We start from the raw sequence: 17,121 nt of genomic DNA, 5'->3' as shown, positions 1-17,121 counted from the left end.
GAGTTTTATGGTCAAAATTATGTAATTTGATAATCCAATTACTTGGCACTTTTCAGTTTAATCATTTTTCAACTTAAACATTTAGATTGTAGTATACCTTTTTAAAAAAAGGTAAAACATTATATGGCCCGACTATCAAAAGTCAAAGCAGCTTCAATGCTTAATAGGATTTTATATAAATTACATAACAATTTAAGTTCTACTTTTGCCAATTAAAGTTAAATTAAAATAAATCAGAAGGATTTCACTCTGGAATCCCTTTTGGGAGGTTGCTTGCCTTTTACAAAAGAAGCGCCAAAGGAATTGGATCCACAGACAGAAGTGGAAAACGCAAATAACTGTCCTCTAATTTAGTCTATGCCTTCACTTACGCTAAGATTTAGTTTTTCTGGTTTCCCACGTTCACGTTGCTGCTCCACTCCCACTCCCAAACTCTCTTCTTTCACCTCTTTTCAGGTAACCCGTCCTTCTCTCTCTAGAAGTGTGTGTGTGTATAATTGTTTTTATTTGTTAGTAAGCTTTTTTCTGGGGAAGATTTTTTATGTATATTCGCCCATTCATCTGTATATCTGAAATTTTATTGGGTGTGCTGCGATTTTTGTAATGAATCAGTTCTGATATACATTAGCTTTTGTCTGTTGAGATTTGGGTGATTGAAATGAACCTGGGCTGATTTGGCATTTTTAGATCTTTCTACTTGTAGATTGTAAGGATTTTCTGTTTCTCTGGTGCTTTTATTAGGAAAATTTAACTAATTTTCTTTAATTGCTGAAATCGCTGGAATTATAAGTGAATTCATTTATTTTAAGTTCAGAATATAGTTAAAGAAAAATGTCTTTAGAATGTAGTGATAGTTCTAGAAGTATTCCTAGCCCCTTTGCCAAATTCAAGTTTGCTCCAGCAGATTTCATCTTAATTTTGATTTGTATCTTTATTTTGTAATGAGCGGAAAGTTAAATAATTTTTTTATGCCTTGATACCTGAGCTTGCTATTGTGATTTGGGTTAGCTTAAAGTTTGATCAGCTTTTGTTCAGTCCAGTCGATGAAGCTGGCCTGTCATTCAGCTGTCAATAGAACTCCAAAACAGCGTGATATATTGGCCGAAACTCTTAACTGCGAGTGTCACAAACCCAAGTTATCCTAACTGCTCAACATATTTGTTCGGTCAAGCTTGACTGTAGAAGTTGTTTTTCTTAGTCATTCCTTTATCAAATTGAAAGCTAATCAGGTTTAGCATTTTCCAAATTAAAATGCTCTTGTCAAGCTTTATATGTTTAAGTGGATGATATGATACATAGACAACTTCCTTATCCAAAAAAAAAAAAAAGATACACAGACAACTTCCTGCATTTTAAGCGATCAAGATTGATATATGAATGAATATGATTTATCCAAAAAATAGTGGTCAAAATTGATATTTCAAAGTGTTTAACATTAGTGGAATGTTTATTCATGATTCGTTCTATTCTATGTCCAAAGATTTAGCTGCACTTTATATTTGTTCAAACTCAACTCTGGCAAGAGATCTTCTAGACATTGCTTGGTTTGGGACCTTCAAGTTTCTTTCTCTTAATTCCCCATTTCATTCATGCTTCTAGCTTAACAGATCATTATATGCAAGAAGATTAAACAGAAAGGAAAATTTCATGTTCAGATGACCTTAGTAATTGATGGTTGAAAGCTGAGGCAATGTGCTCCACATGAATGCTTCGTTACTTCTCTTTCTCCTATTCACTTGTTAATTGCCGTCTTTGCATGTGGAACGTAATTTGATGCAAAACATGCACAAATTCTGTTTACTAAGGGCAATTACTTGCTCCAGGCACCTTGAGTCTATAGTGTTGTTTGGTTTTGAGATAAGTGATGTATTTAAGTGGGACTGGCCTAATTAGTCCAGCGTGTGGTTTCATGGACTAGTTAGTCTATGATACTCATGGTAATTTTGTTTTCATATGGATAGCTAAAATCTCCTCATCACTGTCCCTTCCTCGTCCTTTAAGTATAATCTGGCTGTGATTTGATCCTACCTACTCCTATAGCTAACCAAAAGCTCCAATGGGGTTTTTGAAAATCATTAATTGATTATGACATGATGTGACGAGGAGACAAAGAAATTATTGGGCTACATTACGAAAGAGTTAGCTGCTATTTGCTTCTGGCCTGCTATAGGCATATTTCTTGTTGAGAAGAGCTTTCTCTTTCTTACTTTCAATGATAGTTGAAAGATGATAGAAACTAGGACTTCAAGGCAATCTGTGTCTTCTAGCCTAGAAAATAGAATATAATAATGCTTACTTTTAGTTTCTCTTAGTTTTGTGTATGGATGTGCATTCCAGAGGATAGGCAACTTCCGTAATACTTCTTCATGAAAAGTTTACTCACTTTTCTTCTCCTGCTTCTTTCTCTTGTTTCAGACTGAAGTTAATTTTAGATCAATCATGGATCGGCTAACCAGTGCTGCACGTCTCATGATAGTCTCAGATCTTGACCATACCATGGTGGGTTGTTGTAGTTCGCCTTTCCTCCTTATGCTGCTGTAACTTATGTGAGGCTTTCATTACAGGTTGATCATCATGATCCTGAGAACCTTTCTCTGCTTAGGTTTAATGCTTTATGGGAGGCCAATTATCGTGAAAACTCCTTGTTAGTGTTCTCAACTGGGAGATCACCTACCCTTTACAAGGAGTTGAGAAAAGAGAAGCCCATGCTAACCCCAGATATTACCATTATGTCTGTGGGGACTGAAATAACTTATGGTAACTCTATGGAGCCAGATGATGGTTGGGAAGCATTTTTAAATGATAAGTGGGATCGGAAAATAGTGACAGAGGAGACAAGCAAATTTCCTGAACTCACCCTTCAGGTACAACTTATGTTTGCGTCATTTTATATATTGCTTCACGAAGTTTAAATTTTGATACCAGAATTGCAAACACTTTCGGTGTAAAATCAGTTTGTATGCTGGATATAGTTATCGTAATTGATGTCTCATATATCAACTTCTTTTCACCCTTCAGTCAGAAACAGAGCAGCGACCACACAAGGTCAGTTTCTATGTTCAGAAAGACAAGGCTCAAGATATAACGGGAACTCTTTCCAAGCGCTTGGAAGAACGTGGGGTATGATGCCACTTTACACTTCTAGATTATGGCACAATATGATGTCCCTTAAAAGTAAAATCGGTGCATGTACCTGTTGTCGTGCTGGAGTGAGCAGAATTTTTGATAATGTTTCATATCTGTTTATTCCGATTTTAATATTTCTTTATTTACCATCAGTTGGATGTCAAAATAATTTATAGCGGAGGGATGGATTTGGACATTTTGCCACAAGGTGCTGGCAAAGGACAAGCACTTGCATATTTGCTTAAGAAATTAAAGAGTGAGGGCAAGTTACCAAACAACACGCTTGCCTGTGGTGACTCTGGAAATGATGCTGAGCTTTTCAGTATCCCAGATGTTTATGGTGTGATGGTCTGTAGTTTAGCTACTTCTCCGATTTATATTTTGTGATCTTATGATTTATTGCTTATATTTTGAGTTCAGAATTGCTCTAAAAATCTAGTCTCACTCTACAGGTAGCGAATGCACAGGAGGAGTTATTACAATGGCGTGCTGCAAATGCAAAAGATAGTCCAAAAGTAATTCATGCAACAGAGAGATGTGCCGCGGGTATAATACAAGCAATTGGGCATTTCAACCTGGGACCAAATACCTCTCCTAGAGATGTTACAGATATGTCAGACTGCAAGATGGAGAATTTTGTTCCTGCTTATGAAGTCGTCAAATTTTACTTGTTTTTCGAGAAATGGAGGCGTGGAGAAATTGAGAATTCTGACCTTCACTTGTCAAACCTGAAAGCAGTTTGTGTATGTTAAGTACCCTATACCTATTTTGGTATTGTTGTCTTCTGTCGAATGATTGTGGTAATTCTATCTTTGAGAATTATAGATGGATGCGAGCTTCTTTTCTTTTCATTTTTTTTCTTTTTTCTTATCTTTCTGGTGTGCTTTCCAAATATAGATTCTACCTAGATCTTAATTTCAACACTGCTAACAGCCTCTCCTGCTGCCATATAGAGAAAAAAAACTGTTAATTTTCCTTTGCTTATATGACTATAAAGTGACAAAACTTATGAGTTTCCAGTATCCTATGCTCTTCATTTCCTTTCTCTCTCTTTCCTTCATTTTTTTCTTGTTATTCGATTGAGTCAGTTGGGAAGGGGTAGAGGCTGTGGGTGGGTTGAACCTGAGTTTTGGTTATTCGCTAATGCCTTTTCTTTTACGACAATCTGAATTTGCTAACTCTTTTGTTGCTGCAGAGACCATCTGGTACTTTTGTGCACCCATCTGGAGTTGAGAAATATCTTGAGGACTGCATAAATACATTGAGAACTTGTCACGGTGACAAACAGGGTAAACAATTTCGTATTTGGGTTGATCTAGTGTTACCTACACAGGTTGGTTCAGATTCATGGTTAGTGAGTTTCAAGAAATGGGAGCTTTGTGGTAAGTGTCTTTTGCCTCATTAGATGGCCTTTTATTTTTCTTGCTTCATTTCTCGTGTCTCATTTGACTTGATTTTATACAGTCCAGCTGAAGCTTTCCCCTACACGGCTTTGGCTGCAATTGTCTGTGACCGCATTCAGAAAATTCTCTTTAACCCTTCCTTTATGTGCTCATATCATGTGTGGCTCAAGCACTGTTTCATTAGACCTGCCTCTCTTTCTATGAGTGATGTTTGATTATTGTGATTCTGTAAAGGAGGTGTATTAATTAACTGCAGCTGAAGATGCACTACAATTGGGGTTGCACTTTCAGCAGCAGAGACTAGCCCTGTTTTGGAACTTTTTGATGCCTCAAGCTAATTATATCTAACCAATAAAAGAATGGCTCTTTCTACCAAACTCTTCCCTGGCTCCCGTATTCTCACACAAAACTCTGCACAGATAGACAGCCCTGCAACCACCACTATACTCTACTATATGTACACTGATTCTGTGCCTTGTCCAAAAAGATGTTTTGTGCACTTACCATAGTCTGTATCATGCACTTTTATAGCATCAGTGCCAAATAAGCCTCAGAATGAACATTTAACAACAACAACAACAACAACGACCCAGTATAATCCCACAGGTGGGGTCTGAGGAGGGTAATATGTACGCAGACCTTACCCCTACCCCGAAGGGTAGAGAGGCTGTTTCCAGGAGACCCTCGGCTCAAAAAAGCAACAGGAGCCGATATATTAGTACCATAAAAATACATAATAAAATAACAGCAATATAAGAGATATGAAATACAGAATACGAAATACGAAATAGATGGCTGGTATAGTAAAAATACAGAATGAACATTTAAATTTGCAGCAAATAGTTAGATGATTGAGGTGTCTAACCTTTTCCATATTTGAGCTACTTTGCAGTGGAAGCATTTTGATATTAGTATTTGAGCCTCCATTTTTCAGATTATGGTGCACACCATGTGAACTAGTGCTTTTTAGCTTTTGACACTTGAAATTTTGTTAAGATGCTCTAGGAAGATATTTTCACCCACCAGGAGGTCAAACCAGAAAAAAGTTAAGTTATAAACCAAAGAGGCACCCTGTTATCCTATTTGATTCCACTGTAGGTTGAGTGCATGTAATGATGTTGGTTCAGAATTCAGGTTATTAAGCTGGAGTACTTTGATCAAGTCTTTAATGGCTTATGTTTGATCGACCTAGTTGCCAAGCTTCTCTAAATGTTGTACTTGCGGTCACCTACCACACTGTTTTAAGCATTCTCCTGGAGGAAAATTGCCTCTGTATTCATATTTAATCAAGTGATTAGAGAAATGAAATGTCTTAAAACAGTGTGGTAGGTGAGCTCAAGTAATTATGAAAATGACTTATTTTCTGCACGAATGTTAATACTTATTTGATCCACTTCTTCTTCTTCCTGTTTGGAACATTATTTCTAATATTGATTTTTACAATATGCTGTTTCTTGCAGGCGAAGAGCGACAATGTTGCATAACTACTGTCTTGTTAAGTTCAAAGGTGATGCTTGTTACAGGATCATTTCACTTGTATCTTACAAGCCAAACCTGTTTATAATTTGCTTTTTGCTTCCAGAATGTGACGGTCGCGGATGGGCTCACTTGGACACATGTGCATCAGACTTGGCTGCAGGGAGCAGCAGCAAGTGACTCTGCGACCTGGTTCTTTTAAAATTGTCATCAGATTACCAGCCCGACTGAATAAGCACAACATCATATTTTACCTATAAGCATCGATGGCCCCCCTCCCAAATACCTCTGTTTGCGGCCCTCTCTGTTTCTTACCCTGTTTGTTGTCACTCTTCTTTGATGATGAATGTATTACCATAATACCATCTAAATCTGTGAAGATGGCTACTCATTTAGGTAATAATTAGTGTTATTCTTTTGTGACAATTGTAGCTGTCAAGTAACTAAGAGATTGTCACAAATAATAAGCGCCTCTGTACATCGTGATATTTCAATTTGGATTGCAACATGAATATAAGTTTTTACTTGAAAAGAAAGTCTTTCTTTAAGCTTGCGTTTGTGTATTTTGTTTTTCACATAGCTAACAGGGAGTAGGAAAGACCTAATAGGTTGTGTGAGCTGTCAGAATTTGAATTCAAACACTTGCGTCAGTGCACTAACATCTGTTAAACATGCAGAGGTAAATTTAGGATTTTCTACAGGGATAGGACAGCAATAGACTGCAAATTGTCGATGAAATTTAGTACTCCCTCTGTTTTATTTTGTGTCTTAGTTTGACTAGGCACAAATTAAGAAAGTAAGGAAGACTTTTGAATCTTGTGGTCTTAAATTAAAGATGTGCATAACGTACCAACGATGCTCTTTGAATATTGTGGCCTTAAACATGCCGTGTCATTCTTATACGGAAGTGCCCTTAGGGATAAAATGAGTTTGTTTGAATTAAAGGGTTACCAAATATAGAAAGTGACATACTTTTTGGAGCATACTGAAAAGGAAAGTAAGACATATAAATTGAAACAGAGGAAGTAATATACATGTAACCATATAAGTAAGATAACGTCAAATTAAAAGTTCATTTTTGTAACTATGCTCTTTGCTCAATGGTGTTAAACCAAATGGCAGCTCAAAATTAGTCGGTGCCAATTTCAGCTGAAGTCTTGGGTTAAAATTAGCTCACAAGCGTTTCTTTGATTAACTGTTATGCATTTGAGGGCAGTTAAATCAGTTAGTTACAGTTGATGAAGCACATGTTAATTGCATGAAGTGAAAAGAGTCCGATTTACACTAACTCAGAGAGCAGCGCAAGTGAGATGAGTGAGTTACAATGGAGTATTTAGTCAACACCAGTTGTATTGCATGAGAAATGAGATATAAATAGTAGTATATGTTATAGTTCATTCCGAAAATTTCACAGAACCTCTCTACTTCCTACCAACGCGCAAGAGGCTTCTCAAACTTAAGTTGAATCTTTGAGGTCTTTCGAGATCTCTTAATTCAGTTGCTTCATATCAAACTCATCTGAGATTATGAATTATCGTTCAGTTGGTAGCGAAGACGATTGCCTTCACAATATGATGGAAAATGCCTAAAGTGATTCGATGAGATGAGGAGCCTGCCAAGGATATAAAGCTCAATGAGCTTGTGCAACAACTTTCAGAGTGGCGGCTGAATTGAAGAATTCCAGCTAGGAATTGAAGAAGAAAGTAAAGTGGAGGAAGAACATCATGTACGCAGATTCGGGGGTCTGCACCAAACCTAAACACTCCACTATGATGGATTCTGGAGGTAATTCTCTAGCTTAAGACTCCTACTCTGAGTGCTACCAACCCTTAATTTTTTTCTAGGCTATCTGAATTAGATTCTTTTGAAGTTTAATTAAGAGGATCATGATAGAAGGGAAAAAGGTGTATCTGCTTTTGTGATAAAGAAATTGTGTTATGACATATGTGCAAGGGTTCTAACCAGGTTTATTTTCTGAAGGTGGATTTGAGTGGAGAATAGATTGCCTAACTTGTGAGGAACAAGAGGAGTCTAACTCATCTGTTATGTGAGAGCGTCTCTTTATGACACACTATGCTTTGAATGCTTCATTAGGCTTCTGGCCAATAAGGGCATTGGTGAATCTTCTCATAGTCGATTAAGCTAAGAAGCTAAAGACAGGTGATTCACAAGGATGATTCCACTTCAAGCAATATACTAAGAGGACTTTGTCTCTTAGTTATGGGTTATGAGTCACTGTACAAGAGGTCATAATTGGTGAAAGGTACGAAAGACTAGTACTTGGTGATTTGATGAATAGCTTAAAAGTGCAATAAATAACAAAATATGTAAAAGGAATACTAGAGGAACCCATAAATAAAAGAAAAGGCTTTTAAAATTATATTGAATTGGTAGAAAGAGGAACATGATATGTTCAATTTGGATGATGATATTATGTACAATTTTGGCATATTCATAGAGATATGACTAGCTATTGGGCATGCTTTACCCGTACCCCTTTGCATCCCTCCAAAATTTTGTATGTTCCAGATCATGGGGTGGTAGTTGGCAGCTTTATTGACTGTCCTTCCTTATTCTAGAACTCTATTTAATTAGCCGACTTGATCCTCATTCAGTTGATCCGTATACGTTCCTTGGTTTGCGGTTAATAATTTACTAATTCCACCTACTGTAGAAGCTGATCTTCTTGAGTAAGTCTAATACAATAACTTATTCTTGTCATGGTAAATTCTGCCTTACCCGCTTAGTTTGGGTGTAATTACGGGTCAAGTCTTTGCTTAATTGATTAAGGCGGGTTTATTCTAGGCGTAGCCCCTAGCATGTAAAAGGCAAATGACTCTTGCTCAACGAAGCAGCTGACGTGAGTTCAAGAGGCTGGCCTTCAACTTGACTGACCTGTTCATTCAGCAAGTCTGTCAAAATTTTCAGTAAGTTTTTGTCTATTTTGGGTATTAACAAAGGATTACTGGACATCATCACTGTTCAAATCTTGATTGACACTGGTAGTACCCATACATTTTTTCTATAGTACGTTTCTGAAGCATTCAAGTGCAATACCATCCCAAAGAACAGTCTGCAAGTGTTGTTAATGGCACCTATGTAGGTTTCTGAAGCATGTTCTAGATTCCACCATATGTGGCAGGGGTCTTTCTCTGCAGATTTTGTTATATCATCTTCTGAGACAAGTTATGTGGAGCTAGTTGTTCAATGCCTGCTGAACCTCGGTGCTACTAAAATGAATTTCACTAGGGAATTCATCATCTATGATAGCAATAAACACGTACTGGGAGGAGCAATTGGTAATGCGAGGTTTGCAACTAATTGAGCATGTCATCTGAGGATCCCGCATCTGCATATAAAACTCATTCAAGGCATATTTTTCTTTTAGGATCAAGGCATTATGAGTATCCTTTTGAACTAACCAATGCGCCTATTACCTTTCAAGGTTAATGAATTCAGCTTTTAGTAATATTTGCGCAGATTTATATTGATCATCTTTGATGACATTAGTAGTAGTTGGCAAGAATGTTGGCAGAGATAAGCTTATCTGGGGTTGCCTGGGAGCAGGCTACTGAGAAGAGGACCAAGAAGATGATGAGAAAAATGCATAAGCATGAACCGACAAAGAAGGCATTTGAGAGCTCAAACGTTCACTAGTGAAACTTTGTCAGAGAAGGGAGAGCAGCGTTTATATACAATAAGCACCCCCTGCCCTCCTTGTTCAATTAGTTCAAGTGCTAAGAGTCAACTATTGCCCTACTTTATTATTTTCTTAGAAGAATGGCACCAATATATTCCTAAAAAGTGGATTCTCAGAGCCTTCTTGGATAACCTTTTTCTGGCCAGTCAGACTTCTAGTTTCCCTCGATTAAGCAGTTTCTACTAGACCTTTGGCTGAGCAACGAAGAAAGATTGTAGGAAGGAGGCTATGACAAGTACAAGCGGACACCCACTATTGGAGATTATCAGAATGAGACTTGGAACTTAATTTGATGTTGTTGTGCGTAGTTTAAATCAATTGAACTAAGGATGGAAAACAATAAAATTTAGAGCTACTTGAATCGAAATATGTGAAATAGATTCATTATATATAGTTTAATCAAACAGTACTATGTAGCATAGAGTCATCACCACATTTTCCCCCTTAATACAACACAATCCACAGTGTAAAGAAGACACAAGGAAAATGTTGAAAAACCGTCTCATAATATCACTTTCTTCCCTTTTCTTCTCTTTCAAAACGTCACAGTTATTCCACCAAACCACTTGACTTATAGAGCAACCAACAACTCTTGGTTTCATATGTTATAAATTGAATACTATATTAACTGCTCGCGCCAGCGACTTTATCAAGACAATCGCTGGCAATGCCTTCAGCCCAATTCTGAAATTTCTGAAAGGCAGGGTCATCTCCATACATCTCGGCAGCACAGTCTTTGCAAGTCTCAATGAATGAGGTCATGGCACTAATATCCACATTGGCTTTGAAGTAATTTCCTAAATTGACATCTTCTGTGGCCTTCGTCATGGAATCCATGGCGTCTTCGTAAACTTCCTTGCATGTCTCGAGGCAATCCTTTTGATAGCTATCCATTTTTTTATTTGCCAACCTTTTATCAATGACATTCTTGATGAATTCCTCGGTCTTGGTCATGGTACCAACCATACTTGCTTTGACAAATGAAGGAATATCACTTGCTTTGGCAACTAGAGGTTTTGTGGGAATGTCAAAGATTTGAGAGGAGGAGGAGGAGGAGGAGACAGATGATGAATCTGAGGATGAATCTAAGGATGGTGATGGTGAAAGAGATGTTGATGGGTACTCATATGCCTTAGAGGGAAGGATTGCTAGGAAGAAAGAAATGGCAATAACAACAAGCATAGTTTGTGTTTGGAGGGCCATTGCTTTTTCCTTTGCTTTGTTTTAGCGTAGAAAGAAGGAGAAAACCAATGGGATAAGGGTAAATGATATGAGGAAAGTGGGGTAATATTTATACATAAAAGTTTTACTAGCTAGTGGCTATGCTTAAATATAGATTGTCTAAATATATATAACAAGTAACCTTCATTTCACAGGTTCATTTTAGAGTTGCTGGTTCCAGGGAATTTAGCACCTCTCTTTCTAGTTTATTCTTAGAAGAGAGCTTTTAATTTCCTGACACATGTTAATGCATATACTATGACTTGAAAAGCTCAAAATGATAGAACAGTTATTTTAGTTTCCGTAACAATAACCTCCCAGGTGATTTAGATATTACGTCCACCTCCTTTACTTTGATTCGTAACATTTCTTTTATCTATTTATTATATAAAAAAATTACAACACGACATTACCTTACTAATATACTCCACCAGTGATTTGCAAAAAAAAAAAAAAAAAGAAGAAGCAAAATTCAATTTATAAATATAAATAAACTAATTATAATATCAAGTTATTACTGCATATATGAGCAACCCCTGCGTCTTAGTTTGAAGACATGCGAGTTCTAAAAGGCACTGCGAGCACAAGTCGAAGTTCAAGTTCATGGGTATACTATTTACCAAAAAATATAGATCTTGGTTCAACTAATTAAATTTATATTAATGAGGATTAATCTTACCTAACAATAATATTCCAAAGATGAAATTCTCGGAAGTGCAATAAATGATATGCAGAAATATTTTCACTAGCAATGACGGCACACAATCAATATTTAAGAAGTCAAAGGAAGTAATATAGCATTAAATAGTGATGAACAATAATAAATGACACTTATGTAAATAGAACGGATGAGTCACCCAAGAAAGGATGAAATCAGTGAATGTTCCTTCTAACAATGATGAATAATAGATAAGCCTTTGAATATCTGAGTTATTCTCGAATCCAGAGGGAAAGTAGGAATGAGAATCTTAGTGAAAAGGTTATTTTGTATGCTTACAATAAGATCTGATTCTCTCTTTAAAGTCAAAGTGTATTTTACAAATGAATATCACATGTCCCCTATCATTGTGCTTCATTCTATTTAAAGGGAACATGCTCCTAAAAATCCTAACAGTACAAGTTCAGAGAATATTCTCTTTTATGTCCTATCTTGAAACTAGCCGTTATAACTCTGTCAAGGGTGCTCGATATTGGCCTTGATCCTTGATGACTCCTCGGCTTCAGCCCTTGTTGACTCTTCGACCACAGACTTCACCGTTTCTTAGATTACTTTGACAAGTGATAGTTGGGAACATTCCACCAGTATTATTTTGACTTAAGTATTCTAAAGATTAATTTTGACCCATACAGTTAGTCCCTCCGCTTATTGAGGCCGGCTTCGCGAACGGGTTCGATGAACGGATCGTGTTGTTAGTGGTCGAGCTAATCAAGCCGGCTACGTAGGTCATGATAGTTCTGGCTAGTAGGTAACGTGGCCCTCTGTGGGCCGCATATGTCAAATGCTTCGAATTTTCTGGGCGATTTGCTGGCATTATGCTGTCCATGAGTTTGGATGACATCATGATGTCATGTGTCATTATGACACATATTCCCGATTAGACCTGCCGCTTATGTTCCGGTGCCAATCATGATGAGACGTTTTCGGTTTCGGTGCCATGACCTTTATATATAGAGGTATTTGAACACGATTTTGGGCTTTAAATCTTCTAACGCTTCGAAATCCCATACCTTTCTCTTGCTCTGTTCTTCTCCGAATTTCTCTTCTTTGTTTCAGCGACTTACATTGTTCTTCATTCCCTCTCGTTTGTTATTATTCTTCCTTACGTTGAATCATGTCTAACATACCTTCTGAGGCTAGAGAGGGGAATCATGTTGCTCCATTGGCAGTGGTGTTCCCCTTCCATAGGGAGAGTGTTCCTGCCACTATTGAGGATGAAACCTTCCCGTCGGTGGAGGAGATAATACCACGCAACCCTGATTCCGGATCCGATTTCACCAAAACACCAGAGACCGCACCTGGAGCTTTTCGGTCAGTGATGATGGTGAAGGAATTAGCGGAGCTTAAGGCAAAATTCGGCCTTCTCAATCATATCGAGTTGATCCCGACCGAGGGGGATACAATACAGGTCCACCATCCTGGGTATTGCGCCCTCTACACCTACCCCTTCCAAGTCAGCTATTCTTTTCCCCTACTTCCGGTGGTAAAAGAGTTATGTCATCACTACGGTGTTTGTCCTACTCAGCTTGCGCCGTACATCCATAAAGCTATAAAGATGCTCACTAAGTTTACTGAGCTGGCTGGGGTCGAACTGACACCGTTACACTTAATTCATCTATTCGCTCCTAACTTTTATAGGGGAACGATGCTGAACCTTCACCACCGAGGGGGCAAATGTTTGGTGGTGAAGATGGACGCTAAGGCCAATTGTCAATTCTGGTTTAACTTTTTTTTTGTCAGAACCGAGGACGTTGTGTCCAATGTCAATGACTTTCTAGAGGCTTGGAACTATACTAGTAAGTACTTTGGTTTCTCTCCCGTGTTCGATCCTGAATTTTGACTTCTCGCCTTCTTCTTTTGCAGCCAAGACCTCGCCTCCTCCTTTGGACGCGATATTTCTGACTGGGTCGAGTGGCTCCTCCCTCACATCGTAGGGAATCGTGAATGGCCAAGCTTTTTCAAGAAATTCGGGCCTGTTCTCCCTTCGACTGGTAATTTTCTTTTTACCATTAGCGTCTTGATTTCTTTGTTGGTTTTCCTTCACTGATTTTCCCTTTTCCTGTTTTTCCTTAGCTTCAGCCAGGGGGTCTATAAGGAGGTCTAGAGCTCCACACCCTTGTTTCGGAAGAGGAAGGCTACTATGCCCTTAGTTTCCGTCCCTATTTCGATTGCGGTTGATCCCATCTTTGTCCAAACTCATCCTGTTGCCGCATCCGACTCTGTTTCTGCTTCGGCCGTGGAGACTTCGGCTCCTCCTCTATATTCTCTCATTGACGAGGATTATGAGCCTTTGTCTAGTGATGGAGATCACTAACCTCGAAAGAGGAGGTCTGTGGATATCGGTGAAGGAGTCACCCGGGCCGTTGATTTGGCAGAAAGGGACACTTCACTGTGTGAGACGATGACTATTGTAGTGGGGTATGATGTCGAGCCGAGTTCCGAGGCTGCGAGGTCGGTAGGAACCTATGTGGATGTGTCTCTTCCCTCTGCGGTTATGAAGACTTGAGAGAAGGTTGTTGACGTTCTTGACCCTTCGCAGCGAGAGGAGGCATCGACTTCTCGAAAGCCACAGATACCTCCTTGCCTACTAGCGAGAGGTGCAACGACATCGGTGAGGAGGGCGATGAGTCAGGTTCTGACATTGATGTGGACGACCTGAGGATGAGGGAAGAATGTCTTACCCAGCTTGAGATAAGGTTGGAGGGGTCTACGAGGACTATCGCAATCCCCAGGGATCGTCATCTATTGGTGAACATCGAGGAGGTAGTCCTTGCCCTCGGCCCTCTCTTTTCCGAGATAGAGGGTAAGACTCTTAAAGAAATAGACGATGGTGCTTTGTCGAGGAGCATTGTTGGACTTGATCTTAGGGTGAGTGTTTGTGCTTCGACTTCTTTTTTTTGTTTTTCAGGGCGTCTTTTTGGTTCTGACTTCTTTCTTCTCTTTACATTTTATGATTGCAGACGGTGATTTTGGAGATCGAGAGAGCCCGCAGGGAGAAGAGGCATAAAGAAATCTTTGTGAAATTAATATATAAGTATTTTGAGTATCATGGAAAGTATCGAAATCACCGCAGGCAATTTTGCAAAGGCGGCGATATGCAGGCTCTTCGAGACGAGTTGAAAGAGAAGGATGATGAGGTGGTGCAGGCCATCGAGAAATGTAGCGTCTTAAGGGGACGTTGAGGATTAGGGAAGAGGAGCTTGAGGTTAGCAGGGGCATGGAGGCCCATTACAGTGACCTTCAAGCTCAAGTGGTTGAGTTGTGGGGGGCAGTTCGAAGAGTGCCGACTTCACCTGGAGACCCTCTATAATGAGATCGCCGAGAAGCAAAAGGAACTTGAGAAGGTGGAGTCCTCTCATTTGGATGCTCGAAGGAAGATGGAGATGCTTAAGTTGGTGAATAGGACTCTCCGAGCCGAGCGGGAGAACGATCAATCAATAACGAGAGGTAAGGAAGATCGACTCAAGGAGAGGATCAGAGAGCTGGAGAAAGATAACTCCGTTCTTCATGATCGAGTGGCTGCTTTGGAGGCCGAGAAGGCCCAATTACTTGCACAACCGTCCTCTTCCCGTATTTCATATTTTCCCAATGTACCTTGGGAGTTATATGAAGAATGGATTCATACCGAGGCCCAGTTAGATGTATTTCGAGATTTGCATGCTGCGGGGTCCGTTTTTGTGGTTTCCCTTGAAGATGCTCGTGTTAAGGCTCGTGATGCTCGAGTCGCTTGTGGATATGATCCTACTACGTCTGAGGCTGATGAGAAAGATGGGGACAAGTGTGTAGACCGGCTTGAGGAGAACACCTAGTATGATACCGCTTATCCTCAGGGCAAAGGTAGCGATGGCGAGGGGGATCGAGATGGTAAGGGTATTGGTGGTCAAGGTGGTGACGCCGTTGAAGACCAAGCTCGCGAGGACACTGAAGGCCGTGATGGCCATGACCAGCAGTTTTCTTTTTAACTTTTTTGTGTATTTTTGTCGGTGTCTTCACGAGCCTTTGTAAACAGTTTAAGTATGAAATCTCAAAGTTGTTCCTTGCATCTTCTTCCGTATTTGTGGTTTATTTTCTGTACTTGTATGCTTTTTGCTTCTGTTGTTTACTTGTTTTGCTTTTTATCCTTCTTATTGTTGTTATCTTTTAGCTGGCCATGGCTTTGGAGCTGAACATTCATAGGACACATTCCTTTCTTCGTTGAGAGATGGTTGATAAGTGGGGATTTTGACTACTTATTAGCGCCTTTTAGCTTTCGTTTTAGTCCAAAATTGTTTAATTGTATTTCCGAAAACTAATGAAATATGCTTAGTTGCAGGAGTATTGAAAAATGAGCCACTAAGATGAAATCCAACTCAAGAAAAAACAGGCACAAAAGCTCAAAGTGCGAAATGCAAATTTCCATCTGCGGCCGCAAATTGTGAATGAAGTTTATCAGAGACCAAGTGCAAAGTGTGGTCCGCACATGAAATGTCCGACCGCAGAAGCTAAGCAAGAGTAGATGTTCAGAGAGTTCTCATTTCAAATTCAAAGGAAGTGCGAACCGCACAATTATTGTGTGGCCGCAGAAGTCAGCTACGCGGCCAGACCTAGAAATGTGCGGTCCGCAGAAGAGCCCTGTGCGACCGCACCCGCATTATAGAATTGTGCGGCTGCAGATTCAAATCCTATCAAGACTGAAGCAAAGTGCGGACCTCATATGGAATTGTGCGGCCGCAGAACCTCTGAAAGGGCATTTTTTGTCCGAAAATTCTAGATTTGTATAAATAGAATAGTTTCACGGAATCAGGTCATGTTTTGAATACTAAAAGTGCTATAGCCATTTCTTCTTGCTTCTTTAGGCAAGAAGGAACAACCATTATGGGTCCCAACAGTACTAGCATATAGCCTAAACATGATTTCTAGCATGATTGGTAACTCAATTACTTTATCACATGATGAAAACACGGATAACAACAAGATAAATCCGATACAGAGCTCCCTAGAATCGACCTAGTCACGGTTCTTACAGTGCACGCCCACATGCCCATCACTTAGCATGTGCATCACCTCAACACCAATCATATAACACATAACTCAGGGTTTCCTACCCTCAGGACCAAGTTTAGAAGTGTTACTTACCTCCAACTGCGCAAATCTCTACTCCAACACGCCCCTGCCTCGTGAAATGGCCTCCGAATGCCTCGAATCTAATAAAAAATAGTTCGATACAATCAATACGAGCTGAAGGAATCAATTCCATAAGAAAATACCAAGTTCTAAATCAAAGTCAAAAGGTCAACTCAAAAGTCAGCCCCGAGCCCACATCTCAAAACTCGATAAAAGTCATAAAACCCGAAAGCCCATTCAACCACGAGTCCAACCATACCAAATTTACCAAAATCCAACACCAAATCGCCACTCAAATCCCCAAATCAAACTCTACAAATCCCTCGTCTCAAATTCCCAAATTTCACCTCAAAACTACACAATCTAGGTAGGAA

The 17,121-nt window shown here is 39.3% G+C and overlaps 2 protein-coding genes across 2 annotated transcripts; one reads left to right on the top strand and one right to left on the bottom strand.

The window, feature by feature from the left end:
- The first annotated feature begins 234 nt into the window (after positions 1-234).
- On the top strand, positions 235-6,541 carry LOC104224388 (sucrose-phosphatase 1). The gene is made up of 9 exons (XM_009776018.2): positions 235-456; positions 2,416-2,499; positions 2,565-2,864; positions 3,019-3,120; positions 3,280-3,474; positions 3,579-3,869; positions 4,322-4,508; positions 5,990-6,036; positions 6,112-6,541. The coding sequence occupies exons 1-9, from the start codon at positions 358-360 to the stop codon at positions 6,205-6,207; spliced, it is 1,401 nt and encodes a 466-aa protein (XP_009774320.1). The 5' UTR covers positions 235-357; the 3' UTR covers positions 6,208-6,541.
- A 3,788-nt stretch (positions 6,542-10,329) lies between these two features.
- Positions 10,330-10,908, bottom strand: LOC104224387 (uncharacterized). The gene has a single exon (XM_009776017.2). It carries the CDS (start codon positions 10,906-10,908, stop codon positions 10,330-10,332), a length of 579 nt encoding a protein of 192 aa, XP_009774319.1.
- Positions 10,909-17,121: the final 6,213 nt, after the last annotated feature.

Source organism: Nicotiana sylvestris, chromosome 9 (assembly GCF_000393655.2).
Source record: "Nicotiana sylvestris chromosome 9, ASM39365v2, whole genome shotgun sequence".
Classification (NCBI taxonomy): Eukaryota; Viridiplantae; Streptophyta; class Magnoliopsida; order Solanales; family Solanaceae; genus Nicotiana; species Nicotiana sylvestris.
The sequence above is the reverse complement of the archived record's forward strand: the minus strand, read 5'-3'. Positions and strand labels throughout refer to the sequence as shown.

Bases quoted from the DNA above. Each gene is read 5' to 3' on its own strand.
- LOC104224388 (XM_009776018.2), top strand. From the start codon at position 358: ATGCCTTCACTTACGCTAAGATTTAGTTTTTCTGGTTTCCCACGTTCA. The intron at 3,121-3,279 runs GTATGATGCCAC...ATTTACCATCAG, and splicing joins AGCGCTTGGAAGAACGTGGG to TTGGATGTCAAAATAATTTA. The intron at 4,509-5,989 runs GTAAGTGTCTTT...TGTTTCTTGCAG, and splicing joins CAAGAAATGGGAGCTTTGTG to GCGAAGAGCGACAATGTTGC.
- LOC104224387 (XM_009776017.2), bottom strand. From the start codon at position 10,908: ATGGCCCTCCAAACACAAACTATGCTTGTTGTTATTGCCATTTCTTTC.